Raw genomic sequence first — 26,483 nt, forward strand, 5'->3', positions numbered from 1 at the left:
AAGTGGAGTGACAGCTTTTAACAATTCCACAATTTTTTTTTATTTAAATTTTTCTGATTTTGAATTGCCTTTGACTTGGAAAAGGTTCCTCTCCTCCCTGAAATGAACAGCAAACAATTCTATTTATTATTTGAAGCAATGAAATAATCTATTCTAGATTCCACCCTATTCAGTTCAAAGCACTCACTAAATGGAGATGGGAGACAAGGATGCCTGAATCTGGCCCTTTGCCACAGCATTTTGTGCTTCATGAAATATAAATCAGCCAAGAGAAAGGGTGCTGACAAATTGGAACACATTCCAGAATTACTCTATGAGAATAATAAAAAGTTTAGAAGACTGGTTATACAAGGCAAAGCTGAAGGAACTGGGTTTATTTGTAATGGAGAGAGAAAGGTGAAGGGGGCATATTGACAGTTTTCAAATATTTAAAAGGACATCAGATAGAAGAGGAAGGGCATTCTGGACTAAGAAGTTGAGTTTGCAGAATAAGTGGGCCTCAGTTAAAGCTTCCTAACTGCACTATAAAACTCCATCATAGAGGAGAGTAAAGAGTGAAAAGATTAGGAGCTATATTCTGTGCTCAAAAAAGATCTGAACTTTATCAGTGTCTAGAGACAACTAAAATATAATCAGCATCTTTTTAAATTAAGATTTTAAAAGAAAGGGTCATTTTTCTCTTTTAAAAAGAAAAAAAACAATTTCAAAAGAAGTTTATCAAGGTTTTCCTGTCTCTTGCGAGTACAGCCTTCCCTTCCAATTCATGGGAAACCCGTTCCAGACCACCACTATGGGAAAATTGTCAATATTGATTACAATGGGGACAATTGATTACAATTGTCCTCCTTCCTTTCTTTTCTTTTCCTTTCCTTGATTTATTTTGGAGTTGCATCCCTGAACCCATGGTGTAAACTGAGACTGATGTAAAAGAGTGTGAGTCAGTTATGTAGAAAATCATTGGAGATCATGGGGATACATTCCAAGAGTGCTATAGTAGCCATAAAGTCAGTGATTTTACTCAACAAATCACCAGTTTTAATCAAGCTTATTTGTTTTAATTCCTACCTTTCTCCTGGTATGGGGCCCACATAAAACATAAATTATTTGTTTTTGTGGTTTTTTCAGGCTATGTGGCCATGTTTTGGAAGAGTTAATTCCTGATGTTTTGCCAGCAGCTATGGCTGGCATCTTCAGAGAATGCTGGCATGGAAGTGAGTGGGGTATATATACTGTGTGATCCTTGGTTGAGAGGAAGTGATTTACATATTAATCTATGTGTTGGTCTGTTGCTGAATGGCAAGGGCTCCGGGTGTCTATTTAATTAATGATCCACTGTCTGCTGGGAAAAACCCCCACCCTGTGTGGTTTTCATTTGCATTTGCTGGGTCTTGGTTTTGGTGTTTTTCAGGACTAGTAACCAAACTTCGTTTACTTTAAGGGTTTCTTCTTTCCTGTTGAAGTTGTCCAGGTGCTTATGGATTTCAATAGCTTACCTGTGCATTCTGACCTGATAGTTGTTGGCATGGTACAGAATTTCATTGTTTTCAAACAGTATTTCATGCCTTGCTACTGCTCATTTTTCTGGCTGACCCAGTCTGCAGTGTCTCTCTTGTTCCTTGATTCATGTTTGAAAACTGCATTTGGTGGTCCCTATGTAGACTTGTCCCCAGCTGCACAGTATGCAATAAAATCCTGCGGCCATGAGACAGTCTCTCCTGTCCATCACTGAGCACTGCATTTGCTGGATTTTTGTGGTTGGTTTGTAGGTCATTTGGATGTTGTGTTTCCTCACTAGTTTTCCTATTCTGTCTGTGACTCTTTTGATGTATGGTAAAAATACCTTCCCTTTGGGTGGTTGTTTGTCTTCACTCCTCCGGGCTTTTCTGGATCTGGCAACCCTTCTGATGTCTGAGCTGGAGTTACCATTAGCTTGTAGAGCCCAGTCTAGGTGCTTCAATTCATCTTACAAGACGTGGGGTTCATAGATCCTTTTTGCCCAGTCTACCAGTGTTTTTATTGTGCTTCTTTTTTGTCCTGAGTGATGGTTGGAGTTCTTGTGTAGGTATCTGTCCATGTATGTGTGTTTTCTGTATACTGTGTGGCCAAACATTGGTTCAGTTTGCAGATGACCAGGACATCCAAGAATGGCAAGGTTCCTTCCTTTTCTTTTTCCATTGTGAATTGGATGTTCGGATGGATGATGTTCAGATGGTTCAGAAACATGGTCAGATCTTCTTTTCCATGGCTCCAAATGGTGAAAATGTCATCCACATATCGGAACTACATTGTGGGCTTTTTTGATGCTGTTTCCAGGGCTTGCTTTTCAAAGTGTTCCATGTAAGTTTGCTATCACGGGGCTCAGAGGGTTTCTCATGGCTACCCCATCTCTCTGCTCATAGAATCCATTGTCCCACTGGAGGTAGAATCCATTGTCCCACAGGGAAATCCACAAACACCTAGCCAACTTCAACAGGAAAGAAGAAAACCTTAAAATAAACAAAGTTTGGCTATGCTAAAGAATGCTAGAGAAATGTGCAGATGCTCTCCAGAGCAACCGGAACAGGCAGCAACTGCTGATCCCAAGTGGGTTTGGCTAGAGTGAGTGGCTTGTCATTAGATAAAAAATTACCTTTAGATGAACCTACAGACACAAAGCAACTGGTAAGAACTGTGTTATTCTGCTGTGACTTCTCAAGAAGGCTTCCCAGGTAGAGAAATACATCAAGAAAGAAAGAGTGGCAGCATAATCTGTTCAGTCTTCTGCAGCAGATGCAGAGGATACAAAAGAGGGAGAGGTGATACACCTCCTGTTGTGCCTTAGCCAGCAGGCTTGACAAGTGAAGAAAGCAGACTCTAAATGCTCAGTTTTTATCTAAGCAAGAAGAGCAAACCCCTTGTAACCCCTCAGAAATTCCGACTACAGTTTCTTCCAATGTTCTTTATTTTACACACACATACTTAAGTGTGGTGTGAGAATCCTGGCTTTTGAAGTGGAAAGTCCAGTGCCATTAACTTTTGGAAGATCTTTGAGACGATCAACAGTTACATGGGTAGGGGTGACTCATAGAGTTTATTTTAAAAAATAAAGGTTCATTTCACTACTAAGCCAAAGAACCAGTGTTGTCAAAGATGACTTCATGGCCATGTGCCCTGGTGGTGCAGTGGTTAAATGCCTGTACTGCAACCACTCATTCAAAACCATAAGGTTGTGAGTTCAATACCAGCAAAAGAGCTCAAGCTCGACTCAGGCTTGCATCCTTCCAAGGACCCAGATTGTTGGGGGCAAATTAGCTTACAGTTGTAAACCACTTACACACTGCTAGTTTGGTATGAAGCAGTATATAAATGCAGATGTTATTTTTTGGGGGTTTTTGTGTGTGTGGCTTGCATGACTGCACAGAATGCTGTTACCTTCCCACAGAAGTAGTACCTACCTATGTACTTGCCCTTTACATGCTTTTGAATTACTAGGTTGGCAGAAGCTAGGACTAGTGACGGGAGCTCACTTCATCACGCAGCACTTGGGCCATGAACTGCTGACCTGCCAATCTTGCAATCATCAGAATCAGTATCTTAACCACAGAGCCACAGCATCTCTAAGATTTTGTTTATTTGGTCTTTTAAAAGCTTTTGACAGAGTCTTTCACCAAAGGTTCCTAAATCAACTCAGCAGGCATAGAGTAAAAACAGAGGTTCCTTTTGGGGTAGAAAACTGATAGGAGAACATGAAAGCTGAAGGTAGGAAGAAATTATTAGTTTTCACAAAGAGTGGTACAAACAGTGGGTTCTCCAAGGCTCTGTATTATTAACATTGTGCTGTGCTGCCTAGAGATGATAAAGCTGTAGAGCAACACATCTGGAGGACACCAGGTTAGAAAGAGCACTCTGTGTCTTTCAGAATTATATGCTGTAGGCTCCTATAAATTGCATTAAATATGGCACATTTAACATGGCGATCACAGAAGCAATGGTTGTTATGTTAAGGAAGAGCTACATTTCAAGAGCACAGCTGTGCTTTGAACTGTAAATGAGGACAGAAGCACTTCTTTGAGGGAGAATGTCTGGATCCTGCACAACAAATGAGTAACAACTTTGTGCATTTTGTCATGTAAAACAAATAATGATGAGGAAAGACATTGGAAATATCCTGTCTGACAGCAACTTCAAAGGTAACCAATGGAAGTTCTTTCCATAATTTTCTGTTGCTTTGTAGTTAGCACCATGTTCTGAGAAACATATGGCTACTGTTATGTACCATCCTGATGGTGAGATGCAAAAAGTATATAAAAGGCTTTGTCTTTCCCTATTTCAATTAGATAATAGTAAAAGATTATTTGGACAAGAGATTTGGGTGTATTAAATAGTTCTACTGCTGGCACTTTCCCACATAAACTTCTTTCCAGATACTTTTTTTCTCCAGGTGGTAACTGCAATAGAAGTAATTCACAAGAGGAATAAAATAGCAATAGAAAAGTATAACTGGGAAAGGAACTGTAGATGGGTAAATGTACACCCTTTCTTTGACAGGCCCATGCAGCACTTTTTGAAAAACATCCCAAATACACAGTATCATAAGAAATTAACCTAACATATACATTTTGAATTGGGCATGCTGGTTTGTATTGATGGAGTATGAAACAATAGGCAGGCCCAAGTTATGGGCACATGGAATGCAATATCAGGACTGAGCATCTGAGTGGGGCCAGGGACCAATTTTTTGCTCCTAGAAACCTACAAAGACCACATAGATTGCCAAAAATGTCCTCCAACCAAAGACCATTTCTGGTTTTGAAAAGTCACTTTTTAAAGTTTTTTGTGGGTTTTTCGGGCTATGTGGCCATGTTCTAGCAGAACTCTGCTAGAACATGGCCACATAGCCCCAAAAAACCACTAAAAACTTCGACTTCTCACTTTTTAAAAATGATGTGAATGGTGCAAAGGATCCTGCAGCTTATTAAAAAGGTGAATTGCTGCTCCTGGAGGTTCCCAGGAAAGGTGATTCACCCTCTTCCCCCTCCCCCCCCCCCACACCAGAAAAAGTGTGGTCTGGGGAAGGGGTTGAAGCTTGAAGATGGAAAAAGCAGCCCTGAAGCTTGAAGATGCAAAAAGCAGGTGCTTGCAGACCCAGGGTCACACTTTGCCCACTCTTGCTCGGTACAGTAATTTATGTTTTGTTGTTTTCACATGTAAAAATCAAAGTTTCATCCTTGTTTAGTACTGCTTGTGCTGAAACCTGTCTACCCTCCTGGAGGCCTAGAATTTAGCCACTTCACCAGGGCCCATTCACAATTATAGTGCTATATTCTACTTTCCATGGCAACTTCTCTTGAATCCTGGGATTTGCAGTGTAGGAAGGGGCATTTAGAATTCTTAGCCAGAGAGCTCTACCAAATTACAGACCCCAGGATAGGCCACAGCCATGGAAGCTAAAATGGAATACAGCACTATGTTTGGGTAGTGTGCATGGGCTCCTGGTGCCAAGGCTTGGCTACTCTATCCAATGTTGTAAGGTAGAGATGAGTAACATGCAGTCTATTAATCACATGTGTCCCTTGACTGTTATTACAGCCTCTGCCAACTGCACTGGCCTCTCCTGCCAAAATAATTTGCTGTTGTTACATGTGCCTTCAGGTTGACTTCAATCTCTGGCAACCCTATGACAGGATTTTCTTATCAAAATTTGTTCAGAGATTTGCCATTGCCTTCCTCTGAGGCTGAGAGACTATGACTTGCGCAAGGTCACCCAGTGAGTTTCCAGTTCTGAGCAAAGATTTGAATCCTAGTCCAACACTCAAATCACTACATCAGACTAGCTCTCCTTTGATAGCATACATGGAGTGGAGTGGGGGGGGATGTAAAACAAAGACAAAAGAAAGAACTGACATAAAGTGGCAAAAACATGCAACTACATTGAGAATGTGAGACATTTGTCATCTTAACCCAGAGCCGCAACTTTTCTTCTTTTCTTCTTCTAAGGTCCTATATAGGAAGGCCCATTTAAGTAGCAGTTATAGTGCCATTGCTGTTCACTTGCATATATTCACATCTCCTTCTGATGCTGTTTCAGTGAGTTAGATGGCATGTCATTCTTTCAAAGTAGGCAATACTGTAATACCTTGCCTTCTGCATATGCTAAGTCAGACTGGAAAATCTGTTTCTCAGTTTAAGGCAATCAAGGGGGAAAAGCGAGTGAGCTGCAATCAGCTGTGCTTTGTAGACGGAGGAGACTCATCCATTGTGTCAGTTACTGATAATCCCCAAGGCTTTTTCTGACTGTCCTTTTCACACCAATGTCTAGCAGATGTGAATGAGAAGAGAGGGAGTTAAATATTTAGCTGCATCAAGTGGTATACCTACAAATGGCATGTGACACAATGACCAGCACAAGACCAGAAAAAATAGTAAGAGGAGTAGTTGGTATAGCAAGTACATGCTGTGGGGAGGGGAATGGATAACTTCAACCCTGTTTTAATCAATCATTCAGTCAAAAGAATTTTATTTTATTAGATCCACATAATACATCCCAAAAGATGCAGAGATTTATTTGATGGTCGTTTTAATATTATTGGTATTATTCATCCAGTCCATATCTACATTTATCTTCTGTTTTCTCAAACACATTTTCTCTCTCTTAGATGTTATGTTATAGAACTTTTTTTTTTCCTTCCAGGGCTTTGTTTATCAAGTATCAATGTTGTGAGATTTTTCTAGCTGTTGACTCAGTATGAAAGGACTTAGGACCAGCAGAGACTTAATGATGTCATCCTGTAGAACTAGCAGTTAGACTTAGGATGTTGCCTCCTTCTCCTCCCTACGGTGAAGGAGTGAAGTTTCCATATGTCCTAATGGTTGTGGGAGATGAACCCTTCTCAAAAACAACTGTCATTTAAGGATCTACATGGGGAATCAGTAGAGTCCAAAGAGAAATATCACTCAACATATAGAATCATTTCATTTTGAAGATATAAGAATGTTTCACACAGAAACAGAAGTTAATACAACCCATGAGACACAATATCTTGAATAGTTAAAACTTTGAGTAGTTTAGAACCAATACTTCATGTTGTGCTACACAGATTCTGTACTTTGCAGGATAAGTAACCAAGGGCTGTTCATTCAGCCATGCAAAGTCATATTAAAGGTGTGGAAGGAGTGCTTAAGCATTCCCAGTTCCTTGTCCTGCCTGTAGAAATACTATTGTAGAACAGTCTGTCAACTAAAGCACTTTTTCATCATGGATCCATGAAAGGCACCAAGGGTATCTTGTACTGGGGTTTCCTATTGGTAGCAGTCAGGCTCCAGGCACCATAAAACTAGCATCCACAGCACTCTAGTTCAATTGCAAACATATTTTAAAGCTTAAGGATACCATTTAGACAAAATAACCACTAAAAATTAATCTGACTAATCTCTCTGGTAGATCCTATAAAGCCTTCCTTTCAGTACATGTTCCTTAACTGAAGCAACTGGACTCTGGGGGACAAACACTGGCTTGTCCTCACTGATGTGTTGAATCTTGACCCCACCAGGCTTTGGCTAAGACCTTGTCGGCATGGGCCAAAGGGCCCATTCCCTCCATCCATCCCCATTCTGGCATTTCAACAATGTAGGTCCCAAACCCCACTTCTGGAGTGAGCAGTACAAATGATGTCTGGCTCATTCCTCCTCAGAACTAGAATATAACACCTTTAAACAATGTTTTTAAAAGTTACTTGCTACTCTAGATCTTCTGGGAAGATCCGGAGCCCTCTATTCCTGTGCCATGGTGACTGTCTGCACAGGTGTCCTGTCAGGTCACCTGGTGCAACCACTACTGTCAGTCACTTGTTCTGAGGTCAGATTGAGGCACCCAGCAGATGATAATCATTGGGCATCTGGCCTCAGAAGTGAGTGACCCATGCCAGAGGAATCCCTGTGCACTGATGACGTCGCCACTCAGTGGTTGGACGGCTCAGGAGAGGCGCTGCTCCCAGGAAAGAGGAAAAAGGGAGGCTTGGGGCATGGAGCTTGCCTCTCCTGAGTCCCTCGGCTTACTGAAATCCCTCACCTCCCTTCCCCATAGGAATCAATCCAAAAGCGGAGTTTAAAAGGAGCAGAGAGCCCTATGGGTCTTCATCTGGGGAGGCAGAGGTTGCCTGACTATGGGGATGTCCTGCCATCTCTCTCTCTCCCCTCTTTCCCCATAGGAATCAATCCAAAAACGGAGTTTAAAATCTCTCCCAGATGCAGACCCAAAGGGCTCTCCTCTGCTCCTTTTAAACTCAGTTTTTGGATTGATTTCTATGGGGAAGGGAGGTGGGGGAATTTCAGTAAGCCTAGGGACTCTGGCCGGGAGAGTGCTTCTTAGCCTCACTGAGAAGTCTTCCCTCCGAAGATTCCCTTGGGAGGGAAGGAAGGCAAGCGCCCCCCCCCCCCCCCAGCTTGTCTTCCCTCCAAAGGGAGTCCAAGGATTCTCTTGGGAGGGAAGGAAGGCAAGCCCCTATAAAATGTTGGGGCTTCATATGCTGGCATATGTTTGAAGAAAATAGGATAAAACCTATGTAACTTGATGGGCCAAGGGCAGAGTCCCCTCCTTGGCAGCCTGGGCTTTAAGGGAGCTCCACGGAGGTCCCTTCAAGCGGAGGGAAAGGGAGGGGACTGGACCAAGGGCAGAGCCCCGGCAGCCATTGCAGCTCTTTAAACCGGTTAGAAAAGAAGAGTCCTCTGCTGTCATCCCATTTCACTTTTTTGGCAGCTCGACACCCTTTTGCTCCTGTGTGTGTGCATGTAATGTGTGCCTTCAGGTTGTGAGCTTCCCTCCCTGCTTTAACCCTTGTCTGGCTCTTTGCTATGGAATTCTGGGAGTTGTTTGCTTGCTTTTGTGTAGTGCTCCAAACAGAGGAGCTTTTGTGGGTTCCCTCCTGGAGGGAAGGAGGAGAAGGTCCTGGGCATCCCTGCCTCCTGCGTTGTGACAGCACAGGAGCCCCACTGGACATGACACTAGAGGCCCCTGCAGAAGCAGCCAGACCTTCTCCCTCTTGCTCTCTGCTCTGGTCTCCTCTTTCCCTCTCTCTTTCTCTCTCTTTCCCTGCTTTCCTCTTCTCTTCCTTGTCCCACCTTTCCTCCCTTTTTCCTTCCTTCCCTCCCTCCTTCTTCCCCCCCCCTCTCTCTCTCTCTCACACACACACACCTTCCCTCACTGCAGTCGCTGGCCTGCCTGCCTCCCTGCCTGTCATTCTTTCAGCCAATCAGGAGACCGAGGAATGAGAGAACGGATTTGAGAACGGATAAGAATACCGCACAGACCTCTGTTGGAACATTCTCATCACGTTACAGCTCTCTGGGAACACATTCAATCCGTAACTTCCTGGAACACATGTAGAACACATTTAGAACGTTCTCAGAACCTGATTGGAACACATACGTGCGGTATTCTTAAATGTGTTCCGTTCTCATCACGTTCTGAGAACGTTCTCAGAACACAGTGCGGTAATCTCCTAAATAGAGCCGGCATGGTGAAGTGGTTTGAGTGCTGGACTAGGACTTCAAGGGACCAATGTTTAAATCCTTGCTTGGTCTTGTAAGCCCATTGGGCAGCTCTGGGATAGTTACACTCTCTCAACCTTAGACGAAGACAAAGACAAGCACCCTCTGAACAAATCTTTCCAAGAAAACCGTGTGATAGCATTGCCTTAGAGTTGTCTTAGGAAATTGCTTGAAGGCACACAACAACAACAAAGTCTACATGTTAACAACATAGTATACTACTCACCAGATTAAATTAAGAACTAGGTCTGATATCAGTACCACATGTCATGAACACAAATTTCCTCCAGAATCAATGTAATGTCAGGCATACTCCTCCAAACAATGAAAAGGTTCAGGTATGAAGTATTTATCCAGGTTTGATTTCCTTCCAAACAAACCAATAAACAAATGTCACTGGAGGCATATTGGCATTTTGTAATATTTGAAACAAAAATTCAAATTGTTTAGTTTCATTTTTTGTTTTTGGATTACCATCCAGCCAGTGATTCCAGAAGTTGTAGTCAAAAATGGAACTTTATAAACTCTGATGCTGAGGCATCAGAAGAGGTTGCTAACTTTAGTTATTAGTTAATAGAGAACAGACTTTGCTCTCTGCTCAAACTATGTATCACTTCAGGTCAAATAAGACATAAAAGGGAACCTATTTCCTGTGATTAATTGGTTTTTCCTACTATAAGGGGATTTCCTCAGAGATACGTGTTTCTGTCACCAGGCTTGCAAATTAGTATTTGCATACCTTCCAATGAGCAATCACAAAAGAGAGCCGAAAGCACATGCTACCTCAAAGAGATGTATTTTGCCATTTGGGAGAGTTGTGTGTTGTTTTGTCTTCAAGTCATTTCCGACTTTTGGTGACCCTAAGGTGAACCTATCACAAATTTTTCTTGTCAGGTTTCTTCAGAGGGGGTTTGCCATTGCCATCTTCTGAGGCTGAGAGACTGTGACTTGCCCAAAGGTCAGCCAATGGGTTTGCATGGCCAAGTAAGAATTCGAACCTTGCTCTCCAGAGTCATAGTCCAACACTCAAACCACTACAGTACATTGTTTTTTAGAGTCTAAAAACACCCTAAGCATATTCTCTTGTTTGACCTTTAGTTCCATGAAAGTGGCAGTATGTTGTTCTCTCCTAAAGGTTAGTTTGTTCACTTAAGTCTTCTAACTGCCACATAGTTTTCTCGGGCTATTTCCCAGTACTTTCCTTAACAAACAATATTTAACCTTTGTAATTCTGGTTCAAGATTTATTCAAGAATGATCCTATATAAACCCCCAAGTTTGAAACGTTAGCATTATGGTCATTTTATTGCATTGTAAGGGTCTTGAGCAGAAAAAAGTGCCAGTGGTTGGCAACCTATTGCTCAGGGGTATAGAGGCAGCCTGTTGAAATGAATCAGGAAATGTGCTGTCTTCCTGGCACATGTATCTGGGATGTCAACAACTTTCTAAACTCATCAAGAACACAGATCAGTACCTCTTTCTCCTTATACACATGGGTACTAATGATAAATCCAAGAACCCCTTTGAGCAGTTCACCTCTAACTATGAAGCTTTGGGCAGGAAGCTGAAGAGGTTTGAGGCACAGCTGATATTTGCATCACTTCTGCCAATAAAGCACGGAGGACTACAGAAGGACAAGAAGATACTAAAAGTGAATAACTGACTATGTAGATGAGAGAGGTTTGGCTTTTGGGGCCACCATTTTCACTTCTTATACAGAGGACTACTGGCTACAGATGGACTGCACTTCACAAAGACTGTAATATAATAGTAATATGGCAAGTGTGATCAAGAGGCCTTTAAAGTAGAGGGGGTGGAGATGATAGCTCAAACAGCAACCCAAAGGCAAGCTCTGAACATGAGGACATGGATTCTGGAAGAGAAATCAAGAAAAGAAAGAGATCCAGAGAAAAATGACAGTGAATTAGTAGGTGTGTACAAACAAAGCTTCAAATGTCTATCCACCAATGCACAGAGTTTGGGAAATGAGATGAGCTTGAAGTCCTAGTGCAGTCAGGTAAATATGAATTTATAGGCATAATAGAGACCTGGTGGCATGACTCCCATGATTGGAATATTACAATTGAAGGGTATAATATATTAAGAAAAGAATAGGTGTGACAGAAAAGGATGAGGGTAGCATTATATATCAAAGACAAATTCAATTGTACAGCAATTCATGATAGTGATAGAAGTGGACCGGTTGAGAGTGTTTGGATAAAAATAAATAGAGAAATGAATAAATGTAATAAATGTTTTTAAGAGGTGGTGGGTTATGCTTGGCAGAAACGGATCTCAGAAATCTCAAAAAAGTAAGAACAAATAGTTGTGGGGGACTTCAATTATTTTGATATCTGCTGGATGCCTAAAACTGATAAGCATAGGCTCTACAACAAATTTCTGATGTGCCTTGCAGATAATATCGTACCTCAAAAGGTAGAGGAATGTAAAGAAGAATTACCGTGACTGAGACAGTGAGACTGCTATTCAATAAGAATGGCAAAATGCTAATGGATCACAGTGGAAAGGAACACTGCTCATTACCTATTAAAACTACTCAGTACTTATTTTGCTTCAGTTTTTTCCCCCAAATGTGTATTTCCATGAAGCAAGGGATAGCAAAGAATCTAGATTGCAAACCATAATCGACAGGGAGTTATTTGGCAATCACATAGCTAACCTAAAGAAGTCCTAATGAAGTTCAAAAGTCCTAAAGAAGTTAAGAAGTCCTGTTAATTTCAGTTAGATCAATCCTAGCTAAGTAGGTACCAGACTGAATCCTCAATTTTTAAGCTCTCTTCTATGTCCCCTTATCAATTAAAAGCAACACAGATAAATACCATATGAATAGCAATCCAGCTGTAGCTGACATTATTGAAGTGAAGATTTTAATTTAGCAATTCAAAAGATTTTGCTATATTAAAAAGAACACAGCATTTCCTTAAGCAGTGTGGAGCCAATTTATGTGGATCATGAAAAGTTATTATCTCTGATTTTTAAAATTGTGTATATACTCATTTTTTTTAAGCCAAGCCTTCTGAAGAATAGATAGCTCAAAGTGCATCGGCTCCCTTTCATCATCTCTAACAAAACTTTTGTGCACCTTCTGGATTATGCTGTCTGCTTTTTAAAAACCTTTCCAATGCTTAAAACTCACTACTATGGAAAGTGGGATAGTATATACCAAGGAAGGTATATTTATCACAAGGGAGAAGGAATATTCAGCCATCCCAGCACTCACTTCCCCAGACAGACAGACAGGAAATAGAGTTCAACTATATGTTTTCAGAGTGACAGACTTAGTGCAGAATTAATGCAGTTTGACACCACTTTAACTGCCATGGCTCAATGCTATGGAATTTTGTGATTTGTAGTTTTGTGAGATATTTAGTTTTCTTTCTCTCAGAGAGCTCTGGTGCCACAACTACAGGACTTAGGATCCCGTAGGATGGAGCCATGACAGTTAAAGTGCTGCCAAACTGCATTCATTCTTCAGTGTGGCAGCAGCCTGTATAAATGCCTTCCCCACTCCATTCTCTCCTCACTGGCAAGCAGAAGCAAGCCCTCCAGGGAGAGGAAAATGTATTTCCCCCCCCCCCTAAATTTTGCCCCTCAAAGGTAACAAGAAAAAGGAGGTACTGTGGGCTCTTGGTATCCATTGAGGTTTGGTTCCAGGACCCATCATGGCAGGCACCTAGCCAGGATTTTGGGAAGGGGGAGTCCAGACTAAGTGCCACCATTATAATGGGGCTTGGGTGAGGCAGTGCAGTGGCACACACCATTCATTGTATCTAATAGAAGGGGGGTCCGGACCCCACAGACCCCCCCTCCCTCCGGCTATGTCCCTAGTCATGGATACCAAAATCCATGGATGTTCAAGTTCCATTAAATACAATGGCATTGTAGAATGGTGTTCCTTATATAAAATGGCAAATCAAGCTTTGGTTTTTGGAATTTATTCATTTTTTTAATATTTTCAAACTGTGAATGATTGAATCTGTGGATAAAAAATCTATGGATACTGAAGGCCGACAGTAGTAAATGCTACTTGTTACACAGAAAAAAGGAAAATTACAAGTCATTAATATTATTTTGCCAAAAAAAAAAAAAAAAAAAAAACCCATACACGAACAACCCCAAAACACTGTTCTATCTTTGTCACCACCTAAAATAATGCAGTATAGATGACACTGCATTAATTCCACGCTTTGGATTTCCTCTCAGTTCCAGATTTCATGACAGCCCTCCTCTCATTACTCTGCTAATATAGTTCTGCCTGAGTCTTCCCAAGATGATAGCAGTTAATAATTCACCTTTTAAAAAACACAGTTTTTAGAAAGTCAGCTTTTTCCCCCTCCATTGTCTGCAAAGACAGAATGAAAGATGATATCATTGTCAGAGTTGCCAATTTCCCCGGAATCCGGGAAATTTAATTAATTTATTTCCAGGGATTTTGACTGAATAATAAATATTGGGGAATTCCGGGGATTTTGGATTTTGGTAAAACATTCTGGGGAATATCTTTGAGGCTTGTTGGCAACACTGATCATTGTGAATATTAATCAAAGGTACACATACACATATGCAACACGCATACATACATAACCCACCCATCGTCTCTTCCAGCAAGATTCAAAAGGAAAAGAGACAAGATTGTAAATTAAATAATATGAAGCAGAGTAAGGCAAATTAGCACAGTTATACACACAAGAGAGAGAAAGAGACAGAGGGATAGTCAGTTTTCAATTTCCTTATTTATCTTTTAAAGCCCTTTTTTTTCCCAACATGGAACAAAGCAAGGACATGAAATGGTGAAAAAAATGCCTTTTTGTCAGACCAAACACCCCAAACTAATGTGGTTTCTCCTGACAAAATGCAATGCTTTTCTGATGACAAACCCTTGCAGTGGAGCACTGAAAAAGCTGTAGGCAAGAGCTAGACAACCTTCTTAAAATGTGGGCTGACAAGAGAATTAAAGGAGAATTTCAGTAACATCAAGCTGCGCTACGCCCGTATAGTTACTGAATATGACATCACAGAGAGCCAATCAGAAAGGTTCGCTTACACACAATTAATAACCGTTAGGATAATGGGTTCCATTTATTTGTGTCAGTCTCATACTAAACCCTGCCACAATCACTATTTTATATACATGCGGAGCTCTCTCAGAAGAAAGAAAACCATTAAGGTTTCTGTATACATGAATATATAATGCATATTGTTTTTTTAAAAAAATCAGGCATATTCCAATAAATCAGAAACCTGACAAAGGCTTTTAATCTTTATGATCAGTGTACATTTTGTGCATTTCTAACTAGAACATATTTCCACAAACAGTAGATCATATTTTAATTCTCACAGAATGCTGACACATCATGTTTTCCTTAGATTTAGTAAGATCAGTTTGCATGCTGCTCTCTATACTTTCCCCTCCTTCCCCTGCCATTTCTGCTTTTGAATTCCCAACAACAAGCTCAGACAAAAAGCTTTTTGTCCAAATAATTGACAGAAGATTGCCCCATTGAAATAGTCAATTTTCACATTGCTGATTTTTTCAGAGATAAATGGCACTGTGAAGCCAAGGGGCTGCCTTTGACTTTCAAACTATCTGCTGCCTCAGCTGAACTGTAAATTGAACAGAATTTGCAGAGCAGAGCTTCTTTATTGATAAGCACCTATTTTTGTAAGGATTAAGTCTTGAACGTCACAGCGTAGGAGAAACAAGCCAAATGTCTGAATACTTAACCAAGATTTGATTCTTCTTCACCTTCTACATTCATTTCTGTATGCAACAATACGTTCTATGTAAAGACTATTGAAATTTCAAACACTCCTGTATAGAATAAACCCTAGAAAAGGGGCAGCATCACATGCTGTTCTAGTGTGGATGACCAGTGATTTATTGATGAGATGCCCACCAAGGCCTTTGTTCACATTATCTCCACACACAAAAAAACAATTGTGGCTAAGTAAACATCTCTCACAGAACACCTTTCCAGATAAGAAACTACTGCAGATGTACACAGTATGGATGTGTGTGCACACAGTATGGATATGTGTGTGCACACATGCGTGTGCATGTACACACACATTTGTACTCACATGGTGTGTTAGAATTATAAGATGAAACTAATATAAACACCATTGTAGTTAACTACAACATAAAGTTTCTATGTGAGATAGAAATATAGTAGCTGCTTTCTAACAATTGTTAGGACAAGGGCAGAGTCTAGCTAGAGGGGAAAATAGCTGTGCTACCAGGATAGAACTGAATAAGTCTTTTGACTCTAAGTTTTATTTGTATTTTCATGGCCTCCAAAGCATAACTAGGGCTCCAGGTATACGTATCTCTTGCACATGAAAAGCATGGCTGTCAGTCTCTAAGGACTTCACTCAAGTAGATTGTGAAATTCCTTCTGATCATACTAGCTTCCCAAGAGCTGGTAGAGGGCAATGATTTAAAGAGAGCTTGGCAAATTACTCCTTAAAAGTAATTTGTTCTCATTCCTCCTTAGAATGGGCTTTTAAAAAGCAATTTGTTGTTGTTACTCATTAAAAGATTTTCTAACAGAATGGTATAAATTTTTTAAAAACCCACTCAAAGTCCCCCCAAAATCCCCCTTCAAGTTAACTCAAAAATATTGTATTCCCACTTCATGTCATTCCTACTTATGTTACTTTTGACATGTAATCTCATTTCCCAAAACCCACCTTGCTGCAGGTAACTATGTTATTTATATCTCATTATTTCCAAATGCGGTTTGAGAACATGAAAAATGAAATGAATGGCCTTCACTTTTAGATAGAAGTGTGGAAAACGCAGCTCACAGTCCACTTCTGCCCCTCAGGGTCATTTTTACTTGAAACACCCACACCCCTCACACTATGTTCTATAGTCTCCTGGGCTGTTTTATGCCCAGGAGAGACATTTATTTAACTAGGAAACAAAGTATAAGTTGAGTAGACAGCTCTTGTTTTCAATAGAAACAACAGCCAGCATCCTGTTGTTGTTTTGCTAGGTGCCTTTGAGTAGACTTTAACTCATGGTAATCCCGTGAATGAGAGATCTCCAAGTTACTCTATCCTCTGCAGCCATGCTTAGATCTTGTAGACTCATGGCCATGTCTTCCCTAATTGTTTCTATCCATTTGAGTGTGATCTTCCTCTCTTCCTACTGCTCTCAACCATAACAAGCATTGTCATCTTTCCAATGAGTTCTGTCATCTCATTATAGGGCCAAAGTACAACAGCCTCAGTTTACTCATCATGGCTTCTTGAGAGAATTCAGGCTTGATTTGCTCTAGGATCCATTTATTTGTCTTTTTTCCAGTCCACAGTATCCACAGAACTTTTCTCTAGCATCACATCTCAAATGAAAAAAGCAAGATAAGAAAGGAAATTTCTAATTTCTGGTGGCGCAGTGGTTAAATGCCTGTACTGCAGCCATTCACTCGAAACCACAAGGTTGTGAGTTCAAGACCAGCAAAAGGGCCCAAGCTCGACTCAGGCTTGCATCCTTCCGAGGTCGCTAAAATGAGTACCCAGACTGTTGGGGGCAAATTAGCTTACTTGCTAATTAGCTTACTTGCTGTTCACCGCTATGATCTTTGGAATAGCGGTATATAAATAAAACAAATTATTATTATTAATTATCATAAAGAAAGTGTGCACTTCAAATTTTACCACTACACCACTGCTTAAGACTGAAATCTGGGGATCTTAACTGAAGTGAAGGCAGTACTATAAAAAGACATATCCATTTTACTTTGAAAGGGACTGCTACACATATTTGTTATGTGCTGAATGGGAATTGATTAGATTTCTATTTTTGTATCATTTTCAGTATATAACTATCAACCCTCACACACACCCCAACCCACCTTTTTTACCACAAGCTACAGTGATGAAAACAGCACAGTCATCTAGCCACAACTGTGTGCTTCTATATCCCACTAGTTAGTGGGAACAAGTTATGCAAACTCTCAATAGAAGTACTTAATTGTGGCTGGATTGTATGCAAATGCAATCCACAAGCTGTGAGTGTGTCATGCCAAATATCTGCAGCCCAGTGTCTCACTTGAGCAGGCAGAATCCTGTGCTATCATAGTTGTGGCTCATATAAAGCCATTCAGAGGTACATTTCTACACTCAGAGGCCCCCTCTCTACAGAACCCCACATGAAAACCACAATGAGAGGGATTATATTATATGGGTTTATGAGGTATTGTATTTTAATGCTTTTAATACTGTTGTAAGCCACCTTGATCTCATTGGAGAGGCAGGGTATTATTATTATTATTATTATTATTATTATTATTATTATTATTATGTGCATGATATCAGAGGTGCAACAAATTAATGGAACTTAACCCCCACTCACTCTCATCAACATGCATGCTTTTAATTGCAATTCCAGACAGGGCAGGGATCATCTGAAAACTCCCAAGAGATAACAAAATCCAGGTTCCTTATTCTCTCAAATTCTGTGATGGAAAATCTACAGTCATCCAGGAGTGGCTGGGCTCTGTCTCCCAACAGCTCTGACATGGCCTTGTTGATGGTCTAGTACTTTCAGACCAGTTCTACCTCACAAGACCTGACTCTTCTCCAAGTCTCATCACCACTTGCAGAAAGGCAGACAATACCCAAAGGCAGGTCTTTTTCAGTGATGATGACTCAAACTGAAGAAAGGGCAGTTAAGTCTGATGACACTTTTGTGCCAGGAATAGCCTTCTATATATACTCACATTCATTGATATAAAATTGATTCTTTGCAGCGTAGGGTTTTTGTTGTTGGTGGTGGTTTTAAAAAAATTAATCATTTTTATAATCTCCATCTCATCACAATGAACATTTTGGTAATTATACTTAAGATCACTTGCGCAAGGAAGCATATCAAAATAGGTTGAACAGGTATCAGGCTTAAAAAGTATTCTTTGTTTTGTTTGAAAAGGGTATTCCCCAACCTTAAAATTTTATGCAACAGCACCACCTAGCACATACACATTATTCGCCTGCATTCCAACAAGAGCAGAAGTGATTCCCCCTTCCCTATGAAGACGTAATAGCACTGCCCTTCAGTTTCAGTTCTTTGCAGAACGTTATCACTCACTAAGAGCTGCTTCACTCTAGAGTAACAACAACAACGATTTATTTATATCCCGCCCAATCACAAGGAATTGGGGCGGCTTACAACAGTAAAGAAAATACATAGCAAATAACAATGACAATCAAATAGCATGGCAAATCACACTAGCAATAAATAGCAAAAATAAAATACATAGCAGTTCATAACAACAACAAAAATAACAGTAAAATGCATAGCGATTAACATGGAAAAACAGATAAAATTAATCCCCATTTTCAACCCCACCCCCCTCCCAGTCCTGAAAAACATTAAACAGCCTCAGCTGTTGCCTTGGTGGAAAAAGGCACAGGCAGCCTCCCAGTTTGGCTTGAAGCTGGATGGTGGTGTTGAAGGCAGGGCAGAAGAAGCCTCAGAGAGCCTTAATCCTACCCTTGTCCAAGTTCCTTGCCTCAGCTGCTGTCTAGGCGGAAAAAGGCACGGGCAGCCTCCCAGTTTGGCTTGTACAAGACAAGTCCAATTAACAAGTCCAATAGATAAGTGTATTTATAGCCAGCATGTTGTAGTAGTTTAAGTGTCAGATTAGGACTCTGGGAGACCAGGGTTCAAATTCCCACTCACCCATGGAAACTCACTAGGTAATCTTGGACAAGTCACTCTCAGAGGGAAACAATAGCATATCTCCTTTGACAAAAATCTTACCAAGAAAACCGTTAGGGTCACCATAAGTTAGAAATAACTAGAATAACTAAATAACTAATAAATAGAAAGGTACACATCATCATCATGTGTGATTCTGTCCATAATTATCTTTAGTTCTCTATCTACATAGGAACCTGTGGCTTCACAAAGGAAGGAGACATGCTGGATAACAAGGAAATATCTTCTTTGAATTGCAAATTAACATTAAATTTCGACTTTGAAAATCTCCAAGTGACCGCATGGCCAAAAGGGGGAGGTGCCAACCTGCAGATAGCCCTCCCTACCATCTGAACCAAGACCAGAAACATTAAATGCAACCTTATGACATCTTCAATTTTTTTCTCCTGTTTGCCTGATGAAGCCAGTGTGACTTCAGAAGCTTGCAACATGTAATTGTGCATTTTGGTTGGCCCAATAAAGGTATCATTGTTTGGATGTTATTGGATTTGCTGTATGGCTAACACGGCTACCCTTAGATGTTTTTAAGATGAGATTGTGAAACTCATTTCACCTGACTGAGGCATGCCATTCACTTGTTAGAAAAGATCATACAAATCAGTAGATCCTTACTCACCCTCAAATCAGACCAATTATCTGCAGTGGTGTCAGCATGGTTGGCATCACCTGGTGTGGTAACTCATGGTGTCACCCTGCCACCACTGATCTCCTCCCATACCAAACCATACAGAAGCTTTAGTAATGGTTTTTGTACTAATGTTGTTCATAAATTGTAAATGGCAATATTTGTGACATAAACAACTAGCAAAATTAAAATTATACTTTCAAATTACATTATCATACTCACAGTCTAATAATAATAATAATACGGATTGTTTTGTATTTACATGTACATTGTTAAAGTGAAAAATTGATGTGATGTTTTAAAGAAAATGTAATTTTTTAAAAAATTAATTTTAAAAAATTAACCTGGGGCCTTTCTCTTCCCACTGAGACTAACCCACTCACCCCATCTCTTTGGCATTTTAAAGGGATGCAGACAAATGTCACAGCCCATATCTACCACAAGGCAGATGTTTAGGGAATGGCATGTCACACACCCCTAGGGTGTCACGTGGTGAAACCTGTACCCCAAGATGCCACTGATTACCTGGAGTAATTATGTTCCAAAATACTGGCCTCCCAAGAGCAAGGAATTCTTGTATCATTTTTTTCTACTCAATAAAATTTATCAACATACAGTACTGAGAAACCTTAAACAACACTAACTTTTAAATGCAAAATTATCCACAGTGACAACATCCCTGAAAAAGCTACTAGTTTCCAGGAGTGATATCAGATGCTGCTGCAGTAAGGAAATGCTGTGAATGGATTAGGCTATGAAGGCAACAAGTTTCTCCCAAATGTGTAATATTGCTGTAACAAAGGAGATGTGTATTCTACATTACAGAACATAAATTTTGGCATCCAATTAAGAGACGTTCCCTTCTTATACACTGAAAATTTGTTTCTAAGAGGATTTGCCACCTGGCATTAATACTTTCGGTGCTTCCAGAATGATTTGCTGGAACAAAACACAAAACAAACTTTTCTTGCATGAGCAGCCTCAAGGGGTTTGGCCATAGATGTAAAACAGCATGAAAACAGTAAGATGTTTTAGTTTTAAGACCAGAAAGCATAAAAACTAGTTTCTTTTAAAAAGATCCATCCATGAAAATTGGGCTAATGGATTTATCCAGAAAGTCAACTGAAGCTCTTAGAAATTGCTATAATCACAATGAAGTAGTCGCCACAGCAAGATGATCAATAGAGTTCTCTACTAGCTGTTCCTTATGACTAATTCAGAGGTGTTTTAGAAAATTTCCAGCAATATCCAGAATTGGTCCCACATCCCTCTGCAGCTTCTTCAAAAGAAAAAAAATCTATTATTGCCACTATGGCCTATAAACATTAAAGGTAGCCTAGATACCCCAAAGGCACCAGATCCCGTCTGATTTTGGAAGTTGAGCAAGGTCAGCTCTTTGATGGGAGATCGCAAAACCACCTCTGGGTATTCCTTGCCTAAGGATACATCTACATTGTAGAAATAAAGAAAGTGCTGTAACTCCATCCTATGGAAACTTGGGATTTGTAGTTTTGCAAGGTCTTTAGCCTTCTCTCTGCGAAAGAGAGCTGATGCCTCACAAAACTACAAATGAATAGAGGATGGAGCTATAGCAGTTAAGGTGGTATCAAACTGCATTATTTCTAGGGTAGATGCACCCTAAGAAAACTTAGAAAATTCACAGGATTGCCCTAAACTGATACAGACTTACACAAACTGCCATTTTTATTACTAGAAAACTGGTGGGTCCTACTTACACCTAGGCTTGAGTGTTTCACAATTATCTTTGCCATAATAAAATGTTCTTACTTATAGGGATATACAATAGCTGTTGAATGATTTATTTAGATTGCTCTGAAGTGCTTTGAGACTACGAGGTATGTGGAAAGAAAGTATTAAATTTTTTGACTACAGAGGAACTCTATGGATTTCACGAAGAGATTAACTTTAATTTCTGTAATATGTTATAAGAAATGACGAGCTAGTCAAATGGAAATTAACTGAAATCTCATTGATCCTGTACAGACAGGCCAAAATAAAGCTGTTTCGGATCACTTTGGAGGTATGCTTTTAAATGATGCATGCATCCTAGGAGGTTGGAAGCCATGCCAAAGCCACGCTCCAGTCCTAAGGACTGTATTGCAGCTTTGGTGCAGCTTCTGGCCTCTTAAAATGTGTGTGTCATTTAAACAGCATACCACCAAAGTGACTCGAAGCAGCTTTGTTCTGGCCTGTCTGTATGGGCCCTACATATGCCAATCAGTGTCCTTAAAAAGTGTTGGGCAGTAATCATTCAAACTACAGGAGAAATGTAGAGCCAGATATGGTTCCATCAGTTCAGTAGAGAATGACTAGATCCCACTATTTCAATATATTTTATTTTACAAGTGCAATGCGCATCTATATCTGAGCACTTTTTATTCATCCTAAGGCTCTTCCCATTCCACTGATTTATAGTATAGGTTCAAAGTTCATCACATTCCACATCACAATTCTATCTCACTACCCTACAGCAATGGTTATGCAACTCTCTACATTAATGTCCTGCCATACACATGTGTGAATATATACAGACTGAATATGGGTTATCAAAATTTTAAATTATATTTTTAATTTTAATATAATTTTTAAATTAAAAATATATTAAAGTTCATCAAACAAGATCATTCAACATGTGTTGTAGCTTTATTTGAGATTAAAAGGACACATAGCAATATGTTAACATTACATTTTCAAATGATTTTTCATTAGTTTATGCTTTAGAAACTACGAAACAGACCATTCTTCACATTCCTTTGTAGTCCAAAACACCTGCATCTGAAATCTGAAACCAACTGGAGGAAAATTATACAAAACAGCACTTGCTGATTTCTACTACCCGTGTCAAAGCTGCCATTACAATTTATTGCTGTGTTTACCCATGACTGCAGCAGAACAATTAGAACATAGTTAAAGGTGCAACATAAATTACAGGCAATATAACAATCAAACTGTGAAAATACAGTCTCAAGTCAATACAGAACTGTTTGTGTTCTTCTGCTGTAGTTTCAAATTGTTCTAAAAACACTGTACAGCTACAAACAAGAAACTTCATTCTAAAGATATATTACTTCCAACTCATAACTTATAAACAAATTAAATGGCTTAGATTACAGTCAGTAAAATTTAACAAGAATGCTGTATGGATGTACAGATGAATTCAACTACATATTGTCAGAAATCAAATAGGTCTCTATACATAAAAACTGAACTAGAAAAGCCAGTAGATCCAAATCCAGAATCTTTTGTTAAAATGCTAATGTAGTGTTCCTCTGAAAATGAAAGTTTCTATTTTCACTTCGTGGTTTGTAGAGAAAACTCACATTCTTTTTACATTTATTAGCTTAGAACACTGCTCAGTAATTTGCTTCTTCAAGACTAAATCTATAATTTTTCTTCCGGTTAAATGTGACATTTCTCCTTTACTCTTTGTAAACTATTGATTAGGCAAACAATCTTCAAAAGATGACAGGGACAGAAGTGCTGTACAGGCAAAGTACACATGTATGTGTTGCTGTTTTTTAACAGAAGGGAGCTATTTGGAAAAACCAGGTCACAAGAAAAACAGGCGATAAAAAGAACTAGATAGTATTGGGTGGGAGGAAAAAACTGATTGTTTTAAAGATGTTATGATGCAGCCAATGCCTAATGATTCTTCAAAGTGTTTTTCTTTCAACCTTCAATACCAATGTTTGTGACTTTATACTGGACATAAATATGGCCAAAATTTATATACCCTAAAGCCAATCTACTGACAACAGTATCCAACATGTTTTGAATGGATTTAACCTAGGGGGAGGAGATCCTCTCAACTAATGTGTCAAATACTTGTTACTCCTATAACAAAGACTGTCCATAGAACTTCACATTCTGAAATTATACCTGCATTTATTTTCCCTTGGACAGTGTCTGAAAAGGATACAATTCAGACAGTGAGTTTTACTCATTTCTCTCAGACTCATCGTTTCGTCCATATATTAAGAATGACAATGTTACTTCAAGCTTGCCAGAGGCTTCAGTCTGTTCTAGTGTCCTAACATCTGAAGCCTGACAGTGAAGCATTCAGAAGAGATTACTTTATGAACATAAGAGCAGCCTGCATTTCTTCTTTCAACACAGGACACAGAATGAAATCCTGTCTGTACTAGAAGAACACCACTGAATTCCCTGAAGTCCTTTTCATTCTGGCATTTAGTTCATGTAGGCGTACTTGTGATTTTAGCAGATCGTTGCTTTCACATGAGGTGCAACTGTGAAAAAAAAACCGACATAGTTAAAACCTCTAACAACCAAAATATTTTCCTTTATCTTGGTAAATTTTCTCAAGTGCTTCCAAGCTTCTTCCCAAAAGCATTCTGAGGAAGCTGCTGCATTGGCCTTACGGACAGATTTTAAAGTGACTACCCACTTCTTAGTTCATTCTTTTGCTTGCCTTCCTACTCTTTTCTCCACTTCCTAACCTCTCTCAATGGCTGTTACATTGTGCTGCAAACACACCCCTCCTTCTCCCTCTCTCTTAAACTCTACTGCCATGTAAACTCTGAGACAACATGTAACGTTGCCAAGTTATACCATTTCTTTTGTCCAAAAAGCATGCTTTTAAAAAAGAAAAGAGATGAACAGGTAAAAAACAAATTTGTTTACACACCCATCGAGAGAGAAAGCATAACTCTGAGTCTGCTACTGTATTTTCAATCAGCTGTGTTTCTGTCTCCTAAAGGAATACGGTCCCACAATTGTAGCAGCTGTTCACCAACCTGAGGTTCCAGTTCCTATACAAAAAAATAAAATACTTCAATAACAATAATGATGATAAATATAGGTTATAAAAATCAAACTAACGAGAAAAACAAAACAACATTCAAAGAACTGAGGCAACTAGCCCTCAGCAGGAATTGTCTACTACTAAAACTGACTATATGAAAACATTCTTGACACTGAAGACAGAAAAACAAGAAGGCTGATGCTGATCATATTATATCTTTATGGTCAGTCTGTAAATACCAACATACCTGGCCATCTCGGCTTATTTGTACTTTCTTGTTGTCATTCCAAGGGTTGAGCAAGTGATGAGCAAACTGAAAGGGAAGACTTTCTTTCCGGATCCATTCTACCTTGAATACACCCCCTAAACCTGTAGAACCCCAATCTTGACTTTTCTCACGTCCTATCTCTGAAGACATTCGAGCAAAACCCTGCAATAAGTTTTAGAAAGGCAAAAAATATAAACAAATCTAAGTTGAATTGTCACATTACATTAACAGCACCTAATTGTTTATTTAAAGAGAGTGTTCGTGCATCTTTCTTTATTATTACCCTCACGGCCCTACTGAGGCTTTGTCCATGAGCAATTCTGCGGTATGTTTCCATGTTTCTGCAGTCAGCCTTGCTACAAGTATATGCTACTTATTTTGAAAGACAACTCCTCCTGCAGAGAGGATTACTCCTGAAACAAGATTTGTTTTAGCTTCACTTGTCTTTGGTTTCAACTGCTTGTGCCTTTATTTTCTTAAGCAATTTTAGTTGAAAGTACTCTGTAGCTTTCGCTTTACTCTGTTAGCAAGGGAAAAAACACCTCAATTCTGAGGTCCAATAGTTAAACTCATAGGGCTGCACTACCTCAGACTGGGGGGGGGGGGGGGGTGCTAGGGGGATCATGTACCTGAATGGGATCTGAAAAGAATGTCACCTTGCATGTGATGTGGACAAAGCCAAAACCTTCTTCTTAGCATGCTAGTTTTGCACATCTAAGGAATTATAATACAGGAGTACATCCAAAAGAACAAAGTTCAGTGAAAGAAGAGATGAATTTAACAAGTGAGTACTGTTATATTTTGCTACCATTATAGTGCACTTTCTGCTATAAAACTAAGAGCTTTTACACACCGGCCTGAAAGGACGGCTGGGGGGGGGGGGGGCGGAGTTGGGGCATAGCGTCTCCACAACACACACCCAGGCTCCTCCCCAAGGGCACCACAACGCTGCACCACACAGCCCGCAGTGTCACAGGGCTCCTCCGGTGCTGTGTTCGCACGACGCAGCGCTGAAGGAACACCATATATCCGCACTGCTGCGGCTATCTCGCCATGGAAAGGCCGGATCAGGGACACGGCATGTGGTTGCCGTGGCCCCAATCTGGCAAAAATGGGGGCACCTGCAGGCTGCCCCTTAGGAGTGGTCTGCACAGCCCCTAACTTTACTTTATATCGTTCTCACCTGGAAATGTCCTGATCCTTGAACAGAAAATACCAAATAAACAACACTGCTCTCCCAAAAAGCTCGATTCAGTTTTCGCTCATTACTTGGAGTTGTAGACCAAATTCCCTTCTGTTGAGAAATCTCAAGGTTCCTCAGATTGCTGCTTTTCATAATAAAGTACCGAACTGGCATATTTGGCCGTGGAGAAGGAGACTTAGAGCCCTGCCAAAAAAATTAAAATTAAAAAATCCTTTTATAATATATAGGCACACACACACACACACACTATGCTTAGTTACATATTTTTTAAAACACACACACATACAAATATTCTTTAAATAACACCACACCTATTTTGGTGATTAGTTCAATA

At 39.9% G+C, this 26,483-nt stretch overlaps 1 protein-coding gene across 3 annotated transcripts in view; it reads right to left on the reverse strand.

Moving 5' to 3' along the window:
• Positions 1-22,536: 22,536 nt before the first annotated feature.
• YTHDC2 (YTH N6-methyladenosine RNA binding protein C2) overlaps positions 22,537-26,483 on the reverse strand; it is a 45,529-nt gene continuing 41,582 nt past the window's right edge. For all 3 annotated transcript variants that reach the window (XM_089492172.1, XM_089492167.1, XM_089492162.1), the window contains 4 exons: positions 26,129-26,332; positions 24,925-25,107; positions 24,561-24,684; positions 22,537-24,162 (listed from right to left, as the gene is read on the reverse strand). In XM_089492172.1, coding sequence (XP_089348298.1) covers positions 24,604-24,684; positions 24,925-25,107; positions 26,129-26,332 — 468 coding nt within the window. In that variant the 3' untranslated portion in view covers positions 22,537-24,162; positions 24,561-24,603. The remainder of the gene's footprint in view (positions 24,163-24,560; positions 24,685-24,924; positions 25,108-26,128; positions 26,333-26,483) is intronic.

Source organism: Sceloporus occidentalis, unplaced genomic scaffold, assembly GCF_023333645.1.
Source record: "Sceloporus occidentalis isolate IW3139 unplaced genomic scaffold, rSceOcc1.0.p SCAF_1, whole genome shotgun sequence".
Lineage (NCBI taxonomy): Eukaryota > Metazoa > Chordata > Lepidosauria > Squamata > Phrynosomatidae > Sceloporus > Sceloporus occidentalis.